Source organism: Astatotilapia calliptera, chromosome 15 (genome assembly GCF_964374335.1).
Source record: "Astatotilapia calliptera chromosome 15, fAstCal68.1, whole genome shotgun sequence".
Lineage (NCBI taxonomy): Eukaryota > Metazoa > Chordata > Actinopteri > Cichliformes > Cichlidae > Astatotilapia > Astatotilapia calliptera.
This window is the reverse complement of record NC_137436.1, coordinates 40382054-40407542: the sequence shown is the minus strand read 5'-3', so window position 1 is coordinate 40407542 and position 25489 is coordinate 40382054. Positions and strand designations below refer to the sequence as shown.

The following is a 25489-nucleotide window of genomic DNA, read 5'->3' as shown; positions in this document are numbered from 1 at the left end:
TTTGTATTTTAGGGATTTTTTAATTAACAAAATTGAACGTTTTCTAGATGTGTTTGTGACCAAAGTCTCTGTATTCATGCACAGACACAACATTCAGGTTCCAGTTCAATATACGTTGCAATATAATGCAGTGAGTGTTTTCTTTTAACTTTGCACCAACACAGTTACAGACATTATTTATTCTTCTTCCCTCTTTGCCTGAGTCCAGATGGGAGTCAGAGTTTAAAGAGTTCTGAATATAATATAAGGTCACGTTTGTTGCTTGTTTGCACCTGTTTACATCACTGGTAGATGATCTTATCATATAAACACCTGAATTGTAACAGTTCAGATGTGTTTCAGCAAAACTCCTGCACATTTATAACATGCCACACGTGTCTGTAATGATTTGTAGGTACCATATGTAGTTAGAAGACTATAAAAAACAATAAACTGCTGCATGAAAACATTCACAATCATATTGTGGGAGTGTTGGAGGCATTGTTTCCATGATGAGTAATGTCTTAATGCTTTCTCTAATCCCTCAGCTTCTTTCATGTAATTACTGGAGGAAAAGAGATTCTAAATATTACTAAATATAGAATCAACACATGTTTGCAGCCAGTTTCAGCACCCCAAAGCTGGAGAAGGAAGAGGCAGTGCAGGGCGATGAGAAGGTCTTCCTGTGTCACTCCACTGGAGGTTATCCCACACCTGCAGTGTACTGGCTCATCAACGACAGCGAGGAGCCCCCCGCAGGGTCGGTGAGGACTCAGATGACATCACTCCCAGACAATCTCTACAACATCACCAGCCACTTGACCCTCAACATTTCCCACGACTCCATTGTGTCGTGCATCATTGATAACCAATCTATGAACCAAACTGTGATGTCAACCTGTAAGTGCAGTCATTAGTGTTCAGACACAGCAGCACGATTCTCCTTATCTGTGAAACTCATAGTTAAGCAAATTCTGCTATCAGCTGGTTCCCTGTACTGGGTAATGTCACGTGTCTGACTGGTTTGATATTAATTAACATTAGCAAACCAGTCCAGTTTTTATCATCTTTGAATTTTTGAAAGCTCTAGTTTAACATGTAAAGACAGACACTTTTGTGTTTTGTTTTTTAAATCTTATCACTTTTGGATCAATCAGTTAATCAATCAGTCAAAAATTTTAAAAGTCACCTTGACGATGTACATCTTTTAAATACAGTTTATGGATTTGGACTCTTTGGATTTTAAATCTTCTTCTTTAGTGTTTTTTTATTGCAGGTTTTTTTTGGAGTCAGGTGTTATTTATTTATTTACACTTTATTTATTGGCCTTGGCTCTATGGCACACTGAAAACATTTTTACTATTGTTTTTTCCTGATGATTGCTCAGATGGAGTGGAGGCCAGGCCTGTGACGAATCGAGCATCGTCGGCCATGTGGATGTTCAGCACAGGTCTGTGTGTGGTGGTTGGGATCATGGTGATAGCTGGAGTGGCGTATCAGATCCACCTGGACAAAATAAACAAGAGGAAGAAGGAAGAGCACAAACAACAATGGAGAGGTAAGCAGATCAATGTGTTTGTTTATCAGTGAATTTAATAGAAAATAAATCAAATATTTGCAGCCTTTGCCGTTAGACTGGAACCTGTGGAGTTTTTTTTTTTGGTGGACTTTATGGAGAAATTATGGAAATTATGTTTTTGCTACTGGGAAAAATGCCCTGATAAGAGGCTCTTGGCTTCTATTTTTATATGAGTCTGGATGAATGTTTGAGCATGCTGTCATGCTGCAAAGCAAATCTGTGCCTCCTTTAATAAAGCTGTAAGACGTGTGCCTGAGATCACAGCATTAGGAACGTCTTCTGTAAGACGTCACAGAGCTGGATGTAGAAAATCACACCTGACATCAAGTGTTTAGAGCAGTTTATTTATTTATACATAAACTCAATGTGCTTAATGATAAACACATAAAAACCTGTGAAGGTTTAAAATACCTTAAGGCAGTGAAAACTTCAAAATAAAACTTTACAGAAAAACTACAGTGTTGAGCGCGGCACAGTGATGCGGTGATTAGCACCTCATAGCAAGGTCGTGGGTTAAAATCCCACCTGGGGCCTTTCTTTGTGGAGTTCATGTGTGGGTTCTCTCAGAGTACTCTGGCTTCCCCCCACAGTCCAAAGACATGCAGTTAATGGGATCAGGTTAACTGGTGATTCTAAACTGACCGTGACGTCTGTGTGTTCCCTGCCTTTCACCCTATGTCAGCTGGGATTGGCTCCAGCCCTCCGTGACCCTGAATTGGATAACAGAAAGAAAATGGATGAGTGATGAGCTGCTGAATGGCAGCCTGTGTGAACACAAAAGCTTTTGAGTTTTGATCTAAGGGCATCTTGCTGTACTGGGGCCCAAACCATTGAGTTTTATGAACTATTAAAAGGAATTTTAAAGGGAAGTTTATACTGTGGTGGGAGCCAATGAAGTGTCTGTACTGTACTGGAGTAAAATGCAATTTGAAAGCGCTCATTGTTAAGCTGATGATTTGGAGACCCTGGAGCAGTCTGAAGTCTGAGCTTTTCCCTCAGCAATCACTTGTATGCAAGCTGACCTCACTGTATAAAACCTGTTTAATATGAGCATCCACCACTTTTAAAAGTATTTATATGGCACATAACAAGAGAAAGTATAACAGAGCTGTCAGGTTGTTTGTTGTGCTTTTGTAACTTGTTTATTTGTCACCATCAGGATACAAAAGACGGTATCAATTCAGGTTGGAAGACGAGTTGATGAACCAGGAACAAAGGGAGACGGATGTTTGAGCCTGACGGTCACTTAAAAAACTGAAGCCACAGAGCACTGATGTGTAAATATGTTTGTTGTAATTACCATTTAAATATACAGTTTTTAAAATACTGTACAAGAACAATTCTTGGTGGTTGTTTTGTTTAGTTTTTTTTTTTGAACCTATTTGAAGATTTAATAAAGACTTCCAAAATGACACCAAGCCCTCTTTTACTTCATAGATCTATAAGGCGTACGAGAGGTGAATTCATATTTCTTTTACAGTAGAAGAAAGCTGCATTGGATTTCAGGTTTGTTTTTTATTCTTGAGCACTGATTCAGAAACAAAGAAAGCTCTGAAAACAAACAAGCGGCCAGTCTTCCCATTCATCTGTAACCAGAAATGATAAATGAGTCACTGCTCATCAAAAAGCTTTTAACTAGATCTGCACTGGATACAAAAGTCACAGCTTTTAATGCAACGTTTCTTCATTCAAGTTATCTTAAAACAGCCAATCAGCGACTGTCCAGCTGATTCTCATGTTTCCCTCTGCTGGACAGCGAGACAGCGAGCTGCTGCAGGCCTGCTTCTCTCTTCAATCCACTTTAACAAGAATCACATGGATGAGACTTTACAGGATCCTTTTGGCTCGATTTGAAGAGCTGGACCCGAGGTTCAGAGTTCAGCTCGAGCCTTCCTGCACTGACGTCACCGCGTAGAGGTCGTCCCGACGCTGAGATGTGATCGGGATCTGCTGCCGGATGTCGGCCAAATACTGCAGGTCTGAAAACACGCGACACATTTAGAGAGAAGACACAATCACAGCAACGGCAGAGTAAACACGAGCACTGTGCAGTAACTGCTGCTGTGCCAGACTGAAATGCTTTCTCTGTTTTACATTGTCAGGTCTTCATTTTTTAGTATTATTCTGTAGAGGAAATCATTAAAGCAGTGAACTAAAACTTCTTCTCAGAGCAGAAATTCATTTTTCCACTTTCCTCACCAGCTGATCAAAGATTACATAACTGTAAATGACTTTCACATTCCACAGAGACAAGCAGACTTCTGCTTTTCCTCACCGATGTCGGCATAAATAACAGCTTCCTCTGGTCCAGCCTTGGAAATGACTTCCCCCCTGTAACAACAGAATTATTCACAAATCAGCACAAGAAACGCTCCTTTAAACTTCCTCACAGTTGATATTTTCTTATTTCATTTTTACAAAAAAGTATTGAATAATTTATTCTATGTTATAAGAGCTAGTTGTTGTTTTTTTATTTTACATTCATATAGATTCCCTGCAGGAAACACATTAAAACTTTAAATGCTAACGCACAGTTAAGCTTTAAGTTTCATCTGTTTTGTACGGTCATGACGTAAGCCGTCGATTCTTCACAGGCAGGCAGGGACGTGTCGCTGGACACTTTTCAGCTGACGACACTTTCAGAGTTGATGAGTAACTCTTCAGACCTCTTGGTGACACTCACTCGACGTCAGCAGCTGATGCCCGTAGAACAGGTTAAGATAACAAACTGCTCCCAGCACACAACCTCCGCTTAAAGAAACACGTCTGTTCCTCAGACAGACAAACAAAACCCACACATGACAGCAGCGGAGCTGCAGGAAGGTTCAGGTAACACGACGGGGTGGAGTCATCAGAAAGAAACTAAACACCTGGAAAAGCCAAAATTCCCAGATGAACTTTAAAGCTCTTTGGTCGCGCCTGCCAACGTGAAATATTCCCTCAAGCCGTTTGTGTAGCAGCCAAGATCCAAATCAAAAAACCACCGTGGGCTATTTAACCTGCCTCCTGTTACCCGAGTTACACTTTACATGGTGTGCATGGCATCCGAACAATAAACGGCTCAGCGTAGGAAGGCTTCACTGGATTTAAACCTTGTGACAAAGTTTTTAAAGCTCATGAAATACAAAGTTACAATGAATTTGCGTCTGAAAAAAGCTGCTTTTCAAGTTTGTCTACTGTTCCTACTGGAGTTCCTCAGCTTACCCAGAGACGGCAGTGAGATAAACTCTGACAACAGCTTGCTGATTCTACATCTGTACTCCACCCCAACTGCTCTACATTGTTAAAACCCTGAATTCTTCTACTTTTACGGCCTCAAGTTGTCCCTCTGAAAACTTTAACCGCCTTATCACGCCCTGCATTTTTGATCTTATTTTCTTACCACGGGTTCACGACGGTGCTGTGACCCCAGGCCACGTAGGAGGCAGCTTCATCTCTGGCAGGTGATGCTGTGGCCACATACACCTGATTATCAAGCGCCCTGCATAAAGAGACATTAAAATGATTCGTTGCAGATTTAAACAGCAGCAGATCTCAGTTTGTAGTCACTGAGCTCTCGTCATGCTGCGTTTATTATTCAGCTTGTGTTCATTCAGGCGTTCTTGTGCCTTATAAGTAACATGTCTGGTTAACGAAAGCTCAACCCTCAGATCAGATATGTGGCTGAAAGATGACTCTAACATGTCTGCAGTAAATTATTCTTTTGGGAGTGGGTGACTATGACCCTCAGTCTGACCTCCCCCTCTGCAGGAGCTCCCAGTGGGCGGGGCCTGTGGTCATGTTGAAGGCTCCGGGGTAAACCAGCAGCTGACAGCCTGAGGACAAAAGCGCAGTCCAATCAGCTCTGGGACATCACAGGAAAACAAAATCTAAACACTCCTTTCAGACGCTTACCCTTCCTGCTGTAGAGCTGGGCGAGCTCCGCGAACCTCATGTCATAGCAGATCCCAACACCCACTTTGCAGAACGCTGCAGGAGGAACACATCAGATCAATGTATGCTCATCCAGACTGCGAGGCAGAAAGCCAGAGTCTGCGGCTGTCGCTCACGTGTGTCAAACAGCGATAAACTGCTCCCCGGGCTCAGCGTCTCAGATTCCTGGAAGCGGATTTTTCCGGGAACGTCGATGTCAAACAAGTGAATCTTAGAGGAGGAAAGAAAAAAGATGAAGAGGATTCATCTCTGCAACTGACCACACACTGTATATGACCCACACATACCTTCCTGTGTTTAAGAATCATCTCTCCATCAGGGCCAAACACTGTACAGGTGTTGTACAACTTCCCACCATCCTCCTCGGGAATGGATCCTGTGGATGATGACGAGTCGTAAGAGCTTAAAAACTCCAGAGGTTTCAAATGAAAAGGCTCTTGGACGAGAGAGACGGATGTCATCACAAACATAAAGAAGGTTCAGTTAAGACCCCAATGACCTGGACAACTGGAAACCTACATCGACATAATGAAAAGTAGTTTGAACTGAACTTGGATTTAACGTTATCCCAATCTTCTTAAACGATGACCACGCTTGGGTGGCAAGTGGCCCTGTTACGATCATTACCATCTCCATGTGTTTATCCTCTGACAGAGACACATGAAAGAGACACGACAACCAAAGAAATAAATCTTTGGGAGAATTCTGTAAAACCTCGTCACCTGCTGTACTTTGCACCCAGCATGACGACGGAGAAAACTTTCAACTCAATGCTTAAAAAAAAACAGGACTTCAACAGGTCAGATCGCCATGTCTATTTTTATACTGTCCGTGGTGAAGCCCATCAGTCCATCCTCTGCCTGAGACCAGCGCCTCCCCTCTCCTTTCTTCTGATTGGCCACCTCTTGGAAACAGAAGGTTTGAACAGCAGAGATCAGTCTTTGTGACATCGTACTCATCCAAGAGTTAAAAAAAAGTCTTAAACCTGAGGTTTTATCTCATAGGATTACTTGCACATACACCGACCTCGTGAAACGAAACCTTGAGCTTGTTAGTGCGATGGATCTGTTAAAAAGGTTTCTGATGGAACACTTAGAGGATAAAACACGGTAGAGTGCAAGCAGCAGAGCAGCTGTTTTCCAGGAGTTAAACATGCAAAGTTCTCACTATTTTTCCTACAGTTTACCCAGAAACAGATTACATTTTCCACATCGTCTTGACAACCCACAGCAGGAAACACAGTGGAGTTATATATCAACTCTACTACTGGTGAGCTTTTAACTCTGAGGATCTAACACCACAGCGTGATACACACAACTCTTACTGTAGCTGAACTACATGAAGCATCATCAGCTCCTTTACAGTAACATTAGAAGGGAACTTTAATGTACTCTATGTAATAGCTTTAAATCCACGGGTGCTTTCACACCTCCCACCAGATACACCTCGTTCTCCTTTGCTGCCTCCGACAGCACCTGGGTGGATTCTCCTGGGATGTTCTCGGCATATCTGGAGAAGAAGCTGGTCCCATATGGAGAATTGAAGCATTCCTGTGTTAACGACAGGGAGATCATAAGCTCATAGGGTAAATCTGAGCAGTCCAAAAAGGCAGGTCATCTGAGGGTCCTGTGCTGGGAACTTTTTAGAAATAGTTCATTCCTGCACTAACGGATGTCCAGAAAAGGGAACAAACAGTTCATAAAAACACAAAGACGACACCGCGTTAATGGTAAAGCGCCGTCCTCTCAGAGGACACGTCTTTTAAATAAAATCTACAGCTGTATTTGTCCCCGGACACTGGCTTGTTTAGTTGGTTGTATTTTAAAATAAGCACTTCAGACTGCTGACAAGCAGCCGTGAGGCGCCCTTCCTCCTCCTCCTCACCGGTAGCAGCACCACTTTGCTGCCCTGTCCTGCAGCCTCCCTCACCAGCCTCCGGGCTCTGCTCAGGTTGTCTGCTTTGACGCTGCTCACCTGCAGCTGAACCACCGCCAGACGGAACTCTGAGGAAACAAACACGGAACTTCAGCGAGTGACGGAGAGCCGCAGGCTTCAAAACCGCGCTCAGCGATTTAACATTAAACTGCGAAACACGGAGACCTCTGTACTTACTGGACATGACTTTGGCTAAAGTAGACATGTACACACAGGACTATCTGCTCACTACACCGCGCCACAGTCCGGTCATGTGATTCCGGGTGGCGGATTGGTTTTCAAAATAAGAGACCTTCTTGATTTAACATAAAAAAAAAATAAATAAAGAGTACTAAAAAATATTGACTGTTTTCGAAATCGAAAGTGTTATTTTTAGGTGAGTTGACAATATAAATTTAAGCTTATGAAAAACTGAGGTCGTTAAACGTGAAGATTTAAGGCGGTGTAACGTCACAGGGGGTGGGTCGATTCAGCACAAGATCGTCATTATTATTCACTTTTCTGGTTAATAAACAATAAAAATGATGTAAGGATCTCAGTGGCTCTGCTCAGTAATAACGTTCCTAAATATAACATGTATTTCCAAGTAAAAAAAATAAAAAATAAGATGAACTAGCATTAATGAACCTCAGCGATTAAAAAATAGGGGGATTACTCAGGGTACACAAATAGTGTCAAACCTTCCACTGCAGAGAGAATAGCTAAGCTATATATAGGAAAGGAAAAACAAAAATATTCAAAAGGAGGACTGTGACCCTGTTTGAAGTATATAAAGGATTAAGATTTTTAAATGTTTTTTCTCTGGACATAAAACAAATAAGTTGCTTTTTGCTTGCTTCTTGTTTTTTGCTTATTTGACTAATATGATAAACTAAGAAAAATATATTTTGCAGAATAATACTAAAGTAAATGAAGAAAAAATTAGTGTGGGCCATGATTAAAACCACAATTAATTTTGTTCAGGTTTTGAATAATTTTTAGTCAAAGATTTAAACAGCAAAAAAAATTAGGATGAGAAATTTTCCTCCAGGTTGTTAGAACAGGGGCGTGTCCAGAGGGGTGGCATGGGGTCATACCACCCACCCCTGCTGTCTTACTGACTTACCAACGTCTTACAAAGTCAGCACAGGCAGGACTCACGGAGAAAGGTAATTTAGTATACATGCTTACAAACTTTTAATGTTTCATTGTACTTGTACTTTAAGTAATTTCACATTACATTACCTTCTACTTCTATTGGACAATATTTTCAATGCAAATAACGTACTTTCTACTTGATACTGTTCATCTTAAGGCTGTAGTTTAATATTTTATTTTGCAATACTTTTGTTAAAGCCTTGAATTAAGGCTGAGAGTTTCACTTCAATCACATCTTGTTTACAATCCACTTTGCTGTACAGAAAAAATTAAAGTTAATGTCCAAAAACCTTTGGTCACAACTGCATGTCAAATGCTGTTTCACAATGAGTGTGTCCAAACGTGCAGTCAAATAATCTCCATTTATTAAAAACAGAAATGCTTAGAAAATAACAGCAGTACAGTAAGGTGCAAATTACATTTGAGACATGTTGCATTCTGGACTAGTGGTTGACAGCCTGATCCAGTGATGTTACAGAGAATGTAAAGACTCCCAGTCGAGGATGTTCCAGTCAATGGGAAAATATCAGAAAAGCACAACAACACATGGATTACACAGGAATGCTTCAGACTGGAGGGAGGGTCGGGAACAGATTTTGTCTTGAATTCTACTTTGCTCATAGTTTAAATGTGCTTTTCAGTCTGAGAAAGGGGCCAATGCCCTCTGGGCTGAAGTTTAAACTGCAACTGTCACACTGGAGGTCTCTGTGGGAGGCTGAACACACAACTAGACTTCAAAGCAAATAAATAAGCAGGAAGAAAGCAAGAATGAGTCCAAGCAGATTTCATGACTAAAGAATAAGATACGGCGATCGAGGGGGGCGTGGCAATTCTGAAACAGACCAATCGCACATTAGTGTGACACCCATGTGGAGCTGTTAAAGCATGCAAAATAAAACCGTTCAGCCGAACCTTAAACACCACCGCTCTACGAACAGAACCGCGATTTTAGAGGATCTTCACGCCACTGCTGGTGCCCATATCGCACGTCACAGGCATGAGGCCGAAGGCAACAGTGGCAAGCAAACTGAAACTGCTCAGTATGGACTGCAGACTGCTTAACACAGTATATGGTTTTAGCTAATACATGAGACAGACAGAGATATATATTTATATATAAATATGGATGCACCGATTATGAAATTGGATACTGATGTTACAAAAAAATTTGGCTGATAGATGACGTTTTTCTTTTTCCTCTTATGTTGCCTTTTTCCCAGGGAAACAAATCTTCACCCTGTAAAAATAATTTTTATTTTTTTAAAGCTTTTCATCACTTTGGAAATTAAGTCAGCACGAAAAATCCTGTGACAGCACAGATGAACACTGGGGCCTGTAAGTGGGAAACATCCATCAGAAGTCAACAGCGGCCCATTTATCAGTGTAGTCGTGATAACTTCACATCAGCGGTTCTCAAACTTTTTGTAGCACGCCTGCCACTCAAAAACATGAGACGATCAATAGCAATTAAAAAAAATCTAATCTGAATTTCAGTGAAATAAATGTCACCACAACCACACCAAACTCTTGTCTACTTTTGTACTTTCAAAAAAAAAAATCATACTCATCCACGGTGGATTAACCCCATGTTTCCCCCCTGGTCATAATCACCTGTGGATCTGTGCACCACAGTTTGAGAACCACCTGTGCTGCTCTTCTATTCTGTGTGGACAGAAAAGTTGTTCATGTGGGTCAGAAATGAGATCAGCTTTTTGTGCACCGTGAAAACCGTCTTTAAAGTGGACTTCATATGCTTTTACTTATTTCCTGTCATACACGAATACTAAACATATGAAACATGGCCACACTTTCAAATAATCACATCAGCTATGTCCGCGTAATCCCCATAAGCCCAAGCTCAGACTTCCGACTGCTCTCAGGGCTCGGGGTTACACACTTTGACTTGTATGATGTCAAAGAGATCACATCAGTGCTGTTCGGGGGCCAATCAGAATACAAGTTGCCTTAAAAGAGGAGGAACTTTAGACAACAGATGAACTGAAGCTGGAGGACAACATAAATAAGGATTATTCTGCACTGCCAGTCATGCAAAGCTACTCTAGTTGAATCCAAAAATAAAAATAGAGCTGCAAATGAGCATATCAGGTCCATTCCTTTCAAACCTCTGCAGCTCGTTAGTGTGATGTTTTCATTCTCCCTAATGTTTCAGCCTTCTGGATATAATTTACTCATCGGGGGAGCGGGGGATGTCATTCACATGGTGAATCTGACTGGGACGAGAAAATACTGAGGTGCTCATAATGTAGTCCAGAAAGGCTTTCTGGGAGCTACATCAGACTGCTATGAGATGAGGTTAATCAATTTTCATAAAACCAGAAAATCAGAAAGAAGGGGAACTTCAAACCTGGCAAAGTTTACAAGTTTCACTGCATATTCTCTCAGGATATGCTTTCAAAATGACATTGCAAAGGTCTGTATACAGAGCAGTTTACACAATATATATATACACATTACATATTTATAAACTAACCGCCAAATAGTTTATATTTAAGGCTGCCTGCTGGAAAAGTAAAGTTATCAAAAACAGTTACTGCAGTAGGAAATCTGCTTCATGTGCCAGTACTGCTTTTCTGGGGTGGGGGTGTGCATCGTTATGTCCGAGCTGGCTGACTCATGCTGACCAGATGATCGTTAAATCTACGCAACATGTTACGAGAAACTCAATACTGCTCACATCAAAAGAATGGGTCATCATCAAAATGCTCAGGTGGAAAAGAAAAGGTCAGTCACGTGTGGATGAAAGAAGTTCGCCACTGGTCGGTCAGTACGCTACGTTAAGGCCAGCGGGAACTCATCAGAGTGGAGCTCCTCTGTAATGAGATCCCCTTTTATACTAACAGTAGAGAAGAACATACACTACAACCAATATTTCTTTTTAAATAAGTATAATATAATGGTTGGATGACAGCGGAGCACCTAAATATTTCAACACTCGCAGCCTGGCTCACAGGTCTGCAGTCAGCAGTGTGCCCACATGTCCCAAAGACAGACACACGGGGCTTCACAGTCAACACCTGCACTGGGATCTGTCCAGGAGGGAGAGTAGATTTCACCGGCGGAGCCTCTTCCTACAGTTTGTATTAATCTCCCAAAACGAGCTCACCACCACCATTTATGAGCTCTCCAGGGCATCCAGGACTTTCATGATCTGCTGCTTGATGACCTTCGTGGCATCGCCCGCATTGGGAATCAAATATCTGAGACAGAGAAAAAGACATTAGCTGAAAGGGAAAATGTTAATAAATCGTAAAGCCACTACTTTAAAATTCATGTCTGATTAGTTTTTCATCTGCGTGCAGACAAGCACCTCTCAACCACTGAAATCTCCACTCCAGCTGAATTGTTGGTTCCAAACTTGAACGTGATCAGCTCTGGGTGCTTCTTTTTGGATGTGATCTTCACCACTGAGTTCAGCGCTTGTCTGGACTGGATGTAAGCAAAGCCCTTCCTTGTGGCGATCTCCCTCAGGCAGTACATGTGAGTGGCTGTGATCAACAAATGACTGGAAACACAAAAGAAGAATCAGTGTTAGGAGTTAATGTTTAATAAGTGGCCGCAGCGCTTGCTTGTTTATTCGTTTCTCATTGCACATCGAAGCCAAACTCGTCCACCCTTGGACCAAGGCCAGGAAGATGGTGAAGGACCTCAGCCATCCCAACAACAGACTGTTCTCTCTGTTGAGGTCAGGAAAGCGATTCCGCTCCCTGAAGACCAACACAGAGAGACTGAGGAGGAGCTTCTTCCCGCAGGCGATACGGTCTCTCAATCACACCACCACACAGTACTGACCCACACATATGGTTCTTACACACACACACTGGACTTTCTGGACATTGTTTTCACTTCATCACTTAAATCACTTTAAGCATATTTGCACTGCACAAGACATAATGTGGATTGCACAACATGGACATTATTTCTTCATGTCCATTTAATACTTGCACAGCTGCTGTTATTGTGATATACAATTATTTTTTTCATTCATATTTGCCAGTACCTGGGGATCCCGCAGGCGAATGGGAACCATGAAGAGGCCGCTAGAAAAGCTGTGATCAGGTACCCTGCTGGGGTAATAGGCTGGCCAAAGGAGGAGATAGAAGCCACTGACATAAAGACAAGAAAGCTCCTTACCATGCATGGAGGGTTTCACCCCAAGTCCAGCACCCTGAGGCTGTACGCTAAGCGGAAGGAAGGGGGCCGGGGACTGGTGAGTGTCAGCACCACAGTCCAGGATGAGACAACGAACATCCACGAATACATCACAAAGATGGCCCCAACTGACCGAGTGCTCAGTGAATACCTCAGGCAGCAGAAACCCAAGAAAGAGGAGGGAGACGAGGAACCATCATGGAAGGACAGGCCCCTGCACGGTATGTACCACCGGCAGATAGAGGAGGTGGCTGATATCCAGAAATCCTACCAGTGGCTGGACAAAGCTGGACTGAAAGACAGCACAGAGGCACTAATCATGGCAGCACAAGAACAAGCTCTGAGCACAAGATCCATAGAGGCTGGGGTCTATCACACCAGGCAAGACCCCAGGTGCAGGCTGTGTAAAGATGCCCCAGAGACAATCCAGCACATAACAGCAGGGTGCAAGATGCTAGCAGGCAAGGCATACATGGAACGCCATAACCAAGTGGCCGGCATAGTGTACAGGAACATCTGTGCCGAGTATAACCTGGAAGTCCCGAGGTCAAAATGGGAGATGCCCCCAAGGGTGGTGGAGAATGACCGAGCTAAGATCCTGTGGGACTTCCAGATACAGACGGACAAAATGGTGGTGGCTAACCAACCGGACATAGTGGTGGTAGACAAACAGAAGAAGACGGCCGTAGCGATCGATGTAGCGGTTCCCAATGACAGCAATATCAGGAAGAAGGAACACGAGAAGCTGGAGAAATACCAAGGGCTCAGAGAAGAGCTCGAGAGGATGTGGAGGGTGAAGGTAACGGTGGTCCCCGTGGTAATCGGAGCACTAGGTGCGGTGACTCCCAAGCTAGGCGAGTGGCTCCAGCAGATCCCGGGAAAAACATCGGAGATCTCTGTCCAGAAGAGCGCAGTCCTGGGAACAGCTAAGATACTGCGCAGGACCCTCAAGCTCCCAGGCCTCTGGTAGAGGACCCGAGCTTGAAGGATAAACCGCCCGCAGGGGCGTGCTGGGTGTTTTTTTTTTTTTTTTTATATTTCTTCATACATTCTTATATATTTCTATACTGTGTATTTTGTTGTACAGTTATTTTATTTTCAACTTTAATTTATATATTTTATCTTATTTTATTCCTTCCTAGTTAAATTTACCCTTTTTAATTTTCATATTTATTTCCTATCTTATTCATAGCCTTTTCATTTTTCTTTAGGTCACGAGCAGTTGTGTAAGCATTTCACTGCATATCGTACTGTGTATGACTGTGTACGTGACAAATAAAATTTGAATTTTGACACCCAGGGAAGGATGTCAAAAACTGTGCTCAAGAAGCCAAAAACATACTTTCACCTCAATGGGAAGCATCACGATTTCAGTGAAGAAAATTAAATTATCAAGAAATGTTAGTCATTCACATTTTCTCCTCTTCTTGCAAAGACATACACTTTACTTTGAAAATCCTGAGAGTTCCCAGGACACTTGCAATGAGTTTCTTAATATTCAGTCGATTAATAGGGCTGTGCAATACGACCAAAACCTCACATCCCGATATCAGACATCTATCGTCCGATAACGATATAAATCACAAAAATGTAACATTTTCTGTAAAGTCTGTGAATCTCGGGCAGCTCGACTTGCGTGAAGTGTTTCCAGCTGTGCGTCATGTAGCTGGAGTCGAGTGTTTTAACCGATGCATGAAACGATACATTTTTAGACATAAGTTTTAACGGCCGCCATTTTCTTTGTGAGTATTTATTACACGGCGTGCTGCGGGGAAAAGCCTGTTCTAACGTTTGAGTCTATGGTTTATTTTTTAGCACCTGGCGGCTCTTTTTTACTTCTCATCAGTAAATAATCTGCTCTTTCATGTGATTCAGTTTATTTTGAAAAGTCTCAACGGGATCTTGAGCTTTATTGTGAAAGGTTTACGTGGAACATAAACAAGCGGACACGCGAAGGTGTTACCGTCGTTGTTGCTAAGGACAACACATAAAAACAGGCGCTTGTCCGTCAGCAGTGTGGTTATATAAAATATAAGAGAAAGAGAGAACTTTAAGAAATGAATATAGCCACTACAGTGACATCAGAACCATGACAAATATTGCTGTAAACAGTTTATTTTGCCACACCACGAAACAAACGATAGCGTAAAATGAAACGATAGACGTTTTTATATCGTCGTCCGATATATATCGTTATATCGAACAGCCCTATCGATTAATGCTGTCAAATTTAGTCAAATGCAGCAAGACATGTGGGATGGTATTTTATAGCGCAGATGGATAATGATCCAAAGCTTCCTGCAAAGCCAACCCAAGAGTTTCTGAAGGAAAAGAAATGGCCAAGTCAGTCACGTGATCTCTTTTCAGTTACTGAAGATAAAACTGAAAGCAGAAAGTCCCATAAACAAGCAGCAAGTGAAGGCAGACGCGGTAGGCGTGGCAGAGGAAACACAGGATTTATTGATGTTCATGGGTTCCAGACTTTATCCAACTATTAAAAACAATCCTTGTATTTAAACGTATGTTAGCTTGTTCAATTAATTTGGAGCCTCTGAAAATCAGGAACTATGTTCAGGAAGCAGTGAAGCACCTTACCTTAGTATTTAAAGACTTCAACCTGCCCTTATTATGGCTGCCATGCAATATGCTTCAAGGTCACTGTACTCATTTAAAACGTTTCCTAAACAAAACTGACAGCTTACCTGGGGAACATGTGACCCGTTTCTTTCACCTCGTTACATGGAATATGATGTTTTACATCAGGTTTGTTTATCCAGGTCTGAATGTTGACAATCTCCTTCCGGTCATCATCAGATATGGAGGAACTGTCTATCTCATCTGGCAGGAAGATCAGATGGAAGTAATAATCATTTTGTTCTTCAAAATAAAAGCCCTCACAATGCTTAAATATTTCACAAAATAATACCCTCTTCTAATTGTAATCTGTGTTAGCTGTAACTTTACCTGTATCGTACTCTTCTTCATCAGCAATACTGAACACAGGCTTCACTCCCCGGTAAGGTTTGCCGACGCGGTCGCTGCTGCTCACATGCCTGATTACAGAGGGCAACAAGGCAGGTCAGAGCATTATAGTCACACTAGATAATTATACATTAAGTGCATTAAACAGTTTGCACACAAACATCAATGGCATGAAGACCTCCAGCCTGCAGTAAAAAAAATATTAGCCCACTACTGCCACAGGTTGTGCTGTTAAATACAAAAAGGAAGAGGTTAAACGAGACATTTCTAGCTCGACATCTGGGTTACAGATTAGTGGTTGTATGATATTCAGGGCTATTTAAAGCAAATTATAGTTTATTTTATGGTTTTGCATAGCCCTGACTATCATCTGAAAGAACTATAATGAAATGGAAAGACAGACTTTTCAGTGCATCTCCAAGCAAACAAAGGTGAAGTCAAAGGCCTCGGTGAGTTAGACTAGAAAACGACGACCTTGTGGATGTAAAGATGACTCAATGCTTCCTAAAAGGCTGGAGCAGCTCCGACAGTGCAGACAAAACAGCAGTTTTATGTTGTTAGTGAAAGCATGAAGAGAAATTCTAAGAAACGGTATCTCATAGACAGCCTGCTGCCCGTACTGTATGGGAACGTGTGGTGTTGTTACATGAGTGTAGGCAGGTGTAGGCGGAGATGCTGATACTAAGCATGCGTTAAAAGTCTCCAAACATCCTGGGAGTGGTGCGGGTCTACAGCCAGTGGGCATGCCAGTGATAAACATCTGGATGTTTGGGAGCTCTTACCGATCTGGAATCACCTTCTCTGGCCAGGGTAGATTGAAAGATATTCTATTATGGGATAAGGCACAAGGAACTTAATTTCATGACAGGAAATATGGAAAAGCAAATATGGTGTTTTCAGTCAGGTGTAAATATGCACTAAACCCAAACTAGCAGGATGTCAAAAAACGGTAAATTTGAACTGTTCTGGTAGAATTTCATCTGAAGAGGGATCAGTTGGCTCTCAGAAGGCGCTCTGGTACTTTGGTTTTTAGTATTTGATATGTGAGAAGAATCACAAACTTGATTTTTTTTCAGTGTTATAATATTAATTTGCATTCTGTTATTGTAGCGAACTGTATGATTTACACAGAAAATTGAGAGTGTGTGTTGCAGTGTGAGCTTCAGTGGTGAATGTTTTGAGGAACTAGTTTCTCACCTGTCGACGGGGGCAGAGGTATTCTCAATGAAGCTGATCATCTTCTCCTTAACATTGACCGACTTGGACTTGAGAGCAAATGTCATTTTGTTGACCAGGGACTTCACACCTTTGCTGTCTCCAGGGCCGCTCAGAGACTCTCCCTGTATTCATGGAAAAATGTAACAATCCGTGCCATCAGACAGAAGATCTCTCTTAACACCTCCAGTGTGGAGCATATTGTGATGTTTATGTCCTTTATGATAAAGGGGGTTGGCTGGCTCCCCTAACTTCTTACATCAGCTGAGCTGAGGCTGCTGTGAGATCCAGATGTGCTGACGATCCAGTGGACGTACGAGGAGTCAAGCCCCTCGACGTTCATGTCTACCAGGTGCTGCTGAAGAGCTGGAAGTACACGTGTCTCTGTGAATTTTAGCTTTCACAATTTTCTGTACTGCAGTTGTGACCAAAAGACAGATATATAAAAATGTGGATGTGTACAAGTTTCTCAGAAACATATCTCTCTCTATCTATCTACCCTATATACATACATATATGTACAAGAAATGAATATAGTATTTTAACTTTATTTCATGCTAAAAAATGATGATGGATTTGTCCAAACAAGATCCTGACAAATCACTGACAGCCACTGCTGCATCACCTCACCGATGTAACCATTACAAAAACTATAACTTACACATACACGCAAAAATAGGCCTCTCCATGTTCATATTACTTCTCTGTGTGTATGCAGACTAATGTGCTTGTCAGTATTGTCATTTTCCTACTCACCCATAAAACCTCCTTTTGCGATGCTGACATACTCTTTGTTTTTCTGTAACAGAAAGCTTGAAATTAGCCGATCTGCTAGAATATCATCCATAATATTGCAACACAAAGATCACAAAATCATTTGTTTTGCCAAACAAGGTCACACAATTCTCATTTTTCCAGTTAAAACTTCCAGTGATTACTACTTTTTTTAAAGCATGAATTATAATGACTTTCCTGCTTCTGCTTCGTTTATTTTATTTTATAAGCAAACAGAGATTTTGACAGTTTGAAAAAATCTAAAGGAAACGTTTGTAATCGTTATATATGGATCCCACTTTCACAGCTCACCTGCAGGAAATGTGCCAACACCATGTTCATGTACATGTCTTCCTCTTCTCTCCCGCTGCCCATGAAGCACAGGTGCTCTCCGCTGGCGATGGACCCCGACTCTAAAGACTGCTTCTGTGTCTCCAGGAGGGACTTCACAGAGAGTGCAAACTCAGATGGGTTCTGGAGCATCTGTAAGAAGACATAAAGCTTGTTTTATATTCGTTTACTGCAAATATATTTTTCAACAAATCCCTAAAGCCCCTGTCCCTCACCAGGTCTGAGTCCAGGTGGAAGGCTGTGGACAGATGGCCAGCATTGTACTGCTCTGCAGGCCGGCAATCCACCACGAAAAAACGTACCCCATCCTAAAAAAAAAAAAAAAAAGAAAAAGTCCAGTTTCCTCACATCCTCTTTCTTCCTTAAACTCACAGGGCAAACTTGAGAACAGTTAATAATTTCCCACTCAAAGTGTCACTGACCTGCTGCAGCTGGTTTGCCTGCAGGATTTCAGGGACAGACACAGGGAGGCACAATGCCTGACTGAGGTCAGTGTCCTCCTCTTTGAGAGCCACCAAACTGCTACCAAACAGATTCTGATTCATCTACAGAAACAGACAAAGGGAAACAAACAATGAGGTTTTTTTAGATGCTGCCGTTGTCTCTTTGTTTATATTCAGCACTGCTCAGTTTTTATTTGCTTCACCTTTCTGAGCGACAGAGGGGTTTTGCTCTGGTAATACTGGGCCAGTGAAAACAAGTCTTCAATGTCCTCAGACTCCAGGAGAGAAGGAGACGCTTCCAGCATTTCTGGGATGACATTTTTTTCCCCCACATTTAATTACATTAAAAAGACGTTCAAAAACTGTACAAATGAGAAGAGAGGAACAAACTCACTGATAATGTCCTCTTTGCTTTCTCCCTCTTGTGTAAGTATGGTCTCTCTGAGGATACAAACAAAAACAAACTTTCAGAGCTGGCACAAACAGCCACGAGCTGGATTATCTTTCTGGCTGCATACTTGGCATTGACGAGGATGATAAGCATGAGAAAGAAGATGAGAAAAGGGTCCGCCTGCTGGAGGTACGAGTCCCACAATGTCTGGGTAACTTCAGGAAGGCAGTGGCTTGAAAACAGACTACCCAGCTGTGGAACAGAGACAAACACAGACGCATCGTTTGCCATGGCCACATGAAGAGCAGTGTTACTTGAGCTCTAGAGCTGCACAGGTGGAGAATAGCTGATGAAAAAATATGGAGTAAATGCATGTGAACGAATATCACTTCTGCAGGGGTAAAAATGCTGGTACCAACTTTTATTTCACCAAAATTGAAGCTGTATGCCGTTAATTGTTTTTGACTGAATCTTTTTCTGAAATGGGGCAAAAATGTTGTAAAACTTATTTAACATGAGGCAACATACCCAGTTGATGGCATAGGAGTCTGGTGTGATCTTTTTGGTGTCCAAGAACGAGCACAGCTCTGGCTCGTGATACTGCAGCAGTAGTCTGTACAGGTGGAAGGGTCGGCCTTTGGGCACACAGTCCCTGAAACGGGAAAGCTTTTACAGTCAAAGCCTGCGGGTCTGTGTGAGTGGGGTGAAGGGGACAAGGAGGCTGAGATGACTCACCGAGGGATGTATTTGTTCATGATAGCATAGAAGCAGTTGTAGAGGTCGCTCCGGGGTAGATGAAGCCCCAGCAGCGGTTTGAGCAGGTGCGGCCAGCTGAGCTCAGGGGTGAAAGTGATGTTACGCGACTTGCAGTAGAAAGTGATGACTGACTCAACGTCGGACACCATTTCACTCCTCTCTTCCTCTGACACTGCCAGCTGGTCTAAACATGGGACACACGGAGGGGGTCGGCAGTTTTAGTTATCTTTTCCAAATAGGTCAAGTTTTTTTTTTCCTATTGATGCATTAAATGATGTCATTATTATCAGATTTCTATTCAATTGAATCTCTCCCCATAGTTTCACGTCAGCATATAATCTAAACTTGTGACAGCCGTTCATGCTCACAGCTCCGTACTCCTTTAAATAAATGACGGGACTTTTGGTTTGAATTTCAAATTAGAGGAGGGTGTGACAAAGACTGGAGGGGAGGGGAGCTATTCTACTGAACAAGAAGGGAAAAAAGTACAAAGTTAGAGCAGGCTAGATGATTCACGAGGCTACCCCGATGGTATAACTCCCCGTTTTTTCTATCTAATGTAGGAAGTGGTAAATAAACTCCTCTGCATCTCTTCAGCAGCAAGAGTGCTGCTCCACTGAGGCGTTTTTGCATTATGGAGGGCGGACAATGCTACCACAACAAGGAAGCGTTAGTATCCTCCCACACCAGCATCGGAAACTCACAGGAACATGATAGGAAACTGAGATTAGGGAGAAGATTTAAACCTTTAAAGAAAGTATTTTTAAACCAAACATAACATTTCTGGAGGATCATCAGGGCTTCAGAAGTCTTAGCAGTAGATCACCAACATCACACAGGCACAAACTCTCATATTCAGCCCATTAGCAGCGCATCATATCAGACAAGAGTTGCAATAAGATAAACTGCAAACAGCAGATCGATGTTATTACTAAATACTTTGTGTTTTGTAGACGGTCGTCTCAGAGCCAGCTGCACACAGAGACCAGTGCTATTAGTCCAGAGCAACTCTATTTAATGAAAATGAGCTTTTAGTTTCTTTTCTGACTTAAAGATAAGACCTAACATGCTTTATGAGTTAATAATCCAAAGAGTTCAAATATGTGAATTTTATCCCTAATTTTAAAAATAAATCTCATCTAAGCCGAGCTTGTTTTCCCCCACAAATATCCAACTTTAAACTCAAACAGCCTATAATTTTTTTTTCTTGAATTTTAGCCCCTTAACCTCACCAGCCAAACCCAGTGGATCTTAAATGTTGAGATATGGAGCCAAAAAACAAAATAGAGCAAAATTCCTGACACAAATAATGCACTGACTTTTACTGAACTAAAAATTTATTCTCAAGTTGGATGTGCCAGAAAACACTTGAGAAACTCACTGCAAATCCAAAGGTCAGGACTGTGTCAACGTATTCAGAGGCACCGACATTTACTCACCGATCAGCTGCTGACTCCGGTTATGAATGAGCTTCTGTTCTGGTAAATCGAGGACACCGTCCCAGGAAGCCAGGCTGTCGCCTTTTCCGGAGACATTGAGAGCAATCTGCAAAAACAAAACAAGGATTCAGTGCTGAGCACGGGGAGAAAAGGAGACCTGACATTCAGGAAATAAAGACTGATCTGCTATAAGTGGCCAAAATCTCACTGCACTGATGGACAACAAATTCATACACATGAAGAAAATACTGTAGAAGCTGCTGATATTATTTTTGGAACATTTTGAGAGAAAAAAAACGAAATTAATTTAAAAAAAAAAATCTCTGCACCCTCTAGTTCAGCGGTCCCCAACCCCCGGGCCTCGGACCGGTACCGGTCCGTGAGTCGTTTGGTACCGGGCCGCGAGAGTTGAGGCTCAGGTGTGAAATGTCTGGTTTTCGGGGTTTTTATCGGTTTTCAGCGTTATTTTGTTATCGTTTTTATCGTTAACTCGGTTTTCCTGGGCCTTTTCACGTGTGTTATGAATAAATCTTCTTTTTTTTGGTACCGGTACTAGTTTTATTTTGTTGTATTTATCCGCGACACCTTAAAGGCCGGTCTGTGAAAATATTGTCGGGCATAAACTGGTCCGTGGCACAAAAAAGGTTGGAGACCGCTGCTCCAGTTTACCCCAGTACAGCTGCAGAGCGATGAACAGGTAAAACAGGCTCCAGATCTCAATGAACGTGGCACGCAGCTAAAGCAAATAATTGTTTTTGTTTTGAAAAGTAACAAAGTGGTAAAGATACGTTTCTTCATGTCTCCCTTAGGGAGGCCATATTTACTCACCGACAACTTTGAAAGTTCATTTGATATCTTTAGATTTTTTATGAGCAGTCATTTTCATACCTCCAGGCTGTAACATGGAAACCACACTATTACAGACTTTTCATTCTTTTCTTTTTTTTCAAACACACAACCACAGAGTTATCAAGTTGAAGCTGCAGGAATGAGAAGACCATAGTGAACGCTCCAGATTGCAGCATCTGCTTTGATGCGAAGGTTGTACCAGTGTGTTGTGTTAAAGAGAAACCTGACCATGAAGGGAATGCAGTTGATTAACTGGTCAATCTGCGTTCCCACTCTCACTTATGATCAGAATGAGACTGCAGATACAAATGGTAGAAATGAGCTTTCTTCTTTTTTCCTGCTCTAGGGGAGCTTTTTGAGGTAATCTGGGCATCTGACCAGGATACCTCCTGGACATGTCATATGTTTTAGGCATGTCCAACTAGGACATGACCCTCAGGCAGACCCAGGACTCCCGGAGGAGCTAAAGAAAGTGACTGGTGAGGAGGAGGTCTAGGAATTATGGCTTAGACGTGCTATCACAAAACAGACGCCCACTCCACAGAGTTGTTATATTCAGGCTTGTGAAACAGGTTGTTTAAAATCAGAATCCATTACTTTGTTTTGGTAAATGGAGTGCTTAGCTTTAAAAATAAATAACTATTATATAACATATCAATCAAATGTAAATGTCTGGCCCATGATATTTTTTGTCATTTCACGTGTGGCCCAAGTGAATTTCAGTTTATAGTCTATGACTTATACGATGATTAATGGAGCAAAGTGCAAATTTTTACTTTTAGGTCCGAATGTTTTCAGAATTTGACACAAACAAAACTACACCTACTTTATTCTCATTTTTAAGGTTTTCCTAAAGTGAAAAAAGAAATCTTGCATCTGCTCTCCTGCACTGATAAACACTTTGTGTTTGATTTGACTTTAAGCATTATTTGAACTTTTTTATAATAAACCAAATTATTCAATTTTATGAGGTGTAAAATTAAAGGCTCTCTGAACTTTACACAGTGACTAAAAGGTCTCCTAATGATATTATCAAACAGCCTATTATCAGACACAATAAACATCCCATTCAAAGCTGCTTTACAACTGGGTGCAGCCGATGACGTGTCTTTTCACAGGCTGGTATTTTGCATGCGAAGCCAAGACGAGTCAGTCACCTATAAGTAGCATCATTATTGTCATCCACATGCTTGACATACAATACTGACTCTTGTTATGTGATGTAAGACATAACTGAAGTCTTTTCTTTGGGTGTGCCAATAAGGGATGATCCAGTCTACTCACACCTTAACGTAAGAATGCTTGCCTTCTGTCCACAGACGTACAAAGTATGTTGTACATGTCCAATAACTGTTTGAAACCACAATCTAACTGCTGCAACGTTCTCACCTTCCACATCTTGGCCCTGTGTTCAGCTGACTGCTCCTGGACCTGGATGGTGCCCCTCTCCATCTCCATGTCTGAGCCACCAGAGTCAAGAGCGTCAATGAGATCCTGGTCCCTGAAGAGTAACGAACGGCACAGTTACAATCCCACAAAATATAAAGATAAAAGTTCATAGGCTGAAAACAAAACATAAGATTTGAAGAGTTCATTTTAAGGTAAATTATTACACCAAGGTTCAGAGTAAACCCATGCAAAGGCTCACTGATGCAGAAACAATATTATTACTAATAATACCACTATAAACGACAAAACTGCCAATCTTCAAAATTGTGCTGTACTGTCCAGCACTACGTTTTATTAAGTTCATACATCCATCTTCCCGAGGGGGCTGCAGTGTATGTTACAGAGCAAGAGACAGGTTGCTAGTTTGTCGCAAGGCTAACAAAGACATACAGACAATGTTTACACCTATGGGCAATTTAGAAACAGCAGTTAACTGGTGAAGCGAGAGTAGTAATCACACAGAGAACATGCAAACTCAAAGAAAGACAGGGTCAGATGGTGGATTCAAATCCATGACTTTCTCGCTGTGAGGCAACAGGGTTAACAACATGCATTATTATTAACTTCATATTTAACTCAATCATTATTCACATCTGTGTAATTATGTAAATTATGTCAGCTTTTACTAAATGCCCTGTGTTGTTTATTGCTCTTAATTTACATCTTAATCTTTTTTTTAAAATACATGTTAATTTAACTCCGCATACAGACAGGTGACAAACTCAAGAGGAAAACAATACAGCAACATCATAAAAGGGGGCATTCACAGCTTCCCTGTGAATCTGTGTGTTGGTTCTCCAAATCTCCAAAGAGATGAACACCATTTTTAGATATTTCCTCATCTGACGTTTTGATGAAGCCGGAGAAGAACAATGTCTAACGCATTTGTTCAAAATCTCCGATGATTGTATGTACACATTTATACATATGTATAAAATCCAGGTCACTTTTATACTCATGGAACTCCTCAGTGACCCGTGCACTGTGACAAATGGCAGTGTCACAGAAGAGGTCTTTCTTAACAAAGTAGAAACATTTCACGATAGATCTGAATGGACACGCACCATTCACACCAACAGAGCTACCAGAGCCCTCTCTGCTGGTCTATCGTTCAGGTTTTTCCTTTAATCTGACACATGAAGACCTCTTTCACGATGCCAACCATCTTAATGGCAGCTGCTTTAAAAGTTTTTAGATATAACCAGCACTTTTCTATAAACTCTTTTCTATATTTCAGAGTAAAATAAAACTGGAACAACAGAGTGAGGCTGGGGTAGATTAAAGGGAAGCGGCTGTCCGCCTAAATATTAGCTGTCCGGCTAACATTGCTACTAAACTTCCCACTGAGGCAGAGAAACCGATAAAAATGTAGACTTCGTCACCGAACAGACTTAAGAGCTGTTATTTTATCCGTCTGAGATTTATCGACCGTTAATTTATCAGAACCGGGTTAGCTAATTGTCATGTAGCTGGCTAGCTGGTAAGCAGTAACGTCACCAAACTCCAACACTATTTTAAACACAAAAACTCATCTTTAGTTACTTTACACGGAAATCTGCGACAGAAATCCGACGCGACTGTCTGACAATCGAGACAAAGGCTCCGAAAATATTGACTGAACAACAAATTGTCTCACCAGCTGCCCCGAAGAGCTTCCTCCACGGCATCCGCCATTGTTGTGTTGACGGAGACACGTCAGATGTCGTCAACACGCGCGTTATGCGCGGTGACGTCACCGAACAACGAGGGGTCGAGATTGACAAGTGAAATCAAAGTGCGATAAGAAACTGATGAGAAAACTACTTGTTTGCTTTGATTTTGGGCGCTAAAAGTTAATAATTGATCAACAAACAGAGAAAAACAGAAAACATCATCAACATGTGCTGACCTCAGAGTTTAATCCCAACAACCTTGCTGTGTGATGAAGAAACAATTTACACACAGTGACACGATCCTAAACGTGGGTCAAAGTTTGTGTTTGTGTGAGAAAGTGTGGGACACATCACTAAAGTCAGGAGTCAGAAATTCTTTATATCTCACTTAAAACATAAACATATGCAATCGATGCAAATAGGTTATACATTTGGCTCTGATCGTGTGAATGACA

The 25489-nt window shown here is 41.7% G+C and overlaps 3 protein-coding genes across 8 annotated transcripts in view; 1 reads left to right on the top strand and 2 right to left on the bottom strand.

Annotated features, from left to right (window-relative positions):
* The window catches only part of LOC113037390 (T-lymphocyte activation antigen CD80-like), a 9646-nt gene extending 6224 nt beyond the window's left edge, over positions 1–3422 (top strand). For 3 of the 5 annotated variants that reach the window (XR_013901786.1, XR_013901787.1, XR_013901785.1), the window contains exons 3-7: positions 601–879; positions 1367–1537; positions 2718–2835; positions 2996–3064; positions 3266–3422. Coding sequence is in view for 2 of the 5 variants with exons in the window: in XM_080289749.1 (XP_080145875.1) it covers positions 601–879; positions 1367–1537; positions 2718–2791 (524 nt within the window). In the remaining 3 variants the exon portion in view is untranslated. Of the gene's footprint in view, positions 1–600; positions 880–1366; positions 1538–2717; positions 2971–2995; positions 3173–3265 lie in introns of those variants that run through there. The other 2 variants (XM_080289749.1, XM_026194400.2) reach the window with 2 other exon arrangements.
* Positions 3059–7723, bottom strand: nit2 (nitrilase family, member 2). Its single transcript, XM_026194406.2, has 10 exons — positions 7604–7723; positions 7376–7494; positions 6921–7041; positions 5779–5867; positions 5608–5701; positions 5453–5527; positions 5295–5373; positions 4941–5039; positions 3834–3889; positions 3059–3537 (listed from the first exon to the last, which is right to left on the bottom strand). Exons 1-10 carry the CDS (start codon positions 7629–7631, stop codon positions 3437–3439), a joined length of 861 nt encoding a protein of 286 aa, XP_026050191.1. The 5' UTR covers positions 7632–7723; the 3' UTR covers positions 3059–3436.
* A 3198-nt stretch (positions 7724–10921) lies between these two features.
* On the bottom strand, positions 10922–25165 carry tbc1d23 (TBC1 domain family, member 23). Of its 2 annotated transcripts, XM_026194260.2 has the most exons (19): positions 25019–25165; positions 23323–23434; positions 21085–21190; positions 19625–19829; positions 19418–19541; positions 19017–19141; positions 18893–18939; positions 18702–18805; positions 18478–18600; positions 18271–18363; positions 18017–18187; positions 17687–17729; positions 17190–17296; positions 16913–17055; positions 16498–16542; positions 15698–15786; positions 15436–15571; positions 11892–12086; positions 10922–11781 (listed from the first exon to the last, which is right to left on the bottom strand). In XM_026194260.2, the coding sequence occupies exons 1-19, from the start codon at positions 25054–25056 to the stop codon at positions 11697–11699; spliced, it is 2091 nt and encodes a 696-aa protein (XP_026050045.1). In that variant the 5' UTR covers positions 25057–25165; the 3' UTR covers positions 10922–11696. The 2 variants fall into 2 exon arrangements, with proteins under 2 accessions (XP_026050045.1, XP_026050046.1); XM_026194261.2 differs by lacking the exon at positions 16498–16542 and having other exon boundaries at positions 11453–11781.
* Between the last annotated feature and the right edge of the window lie 324 nt (positions 25166–25489).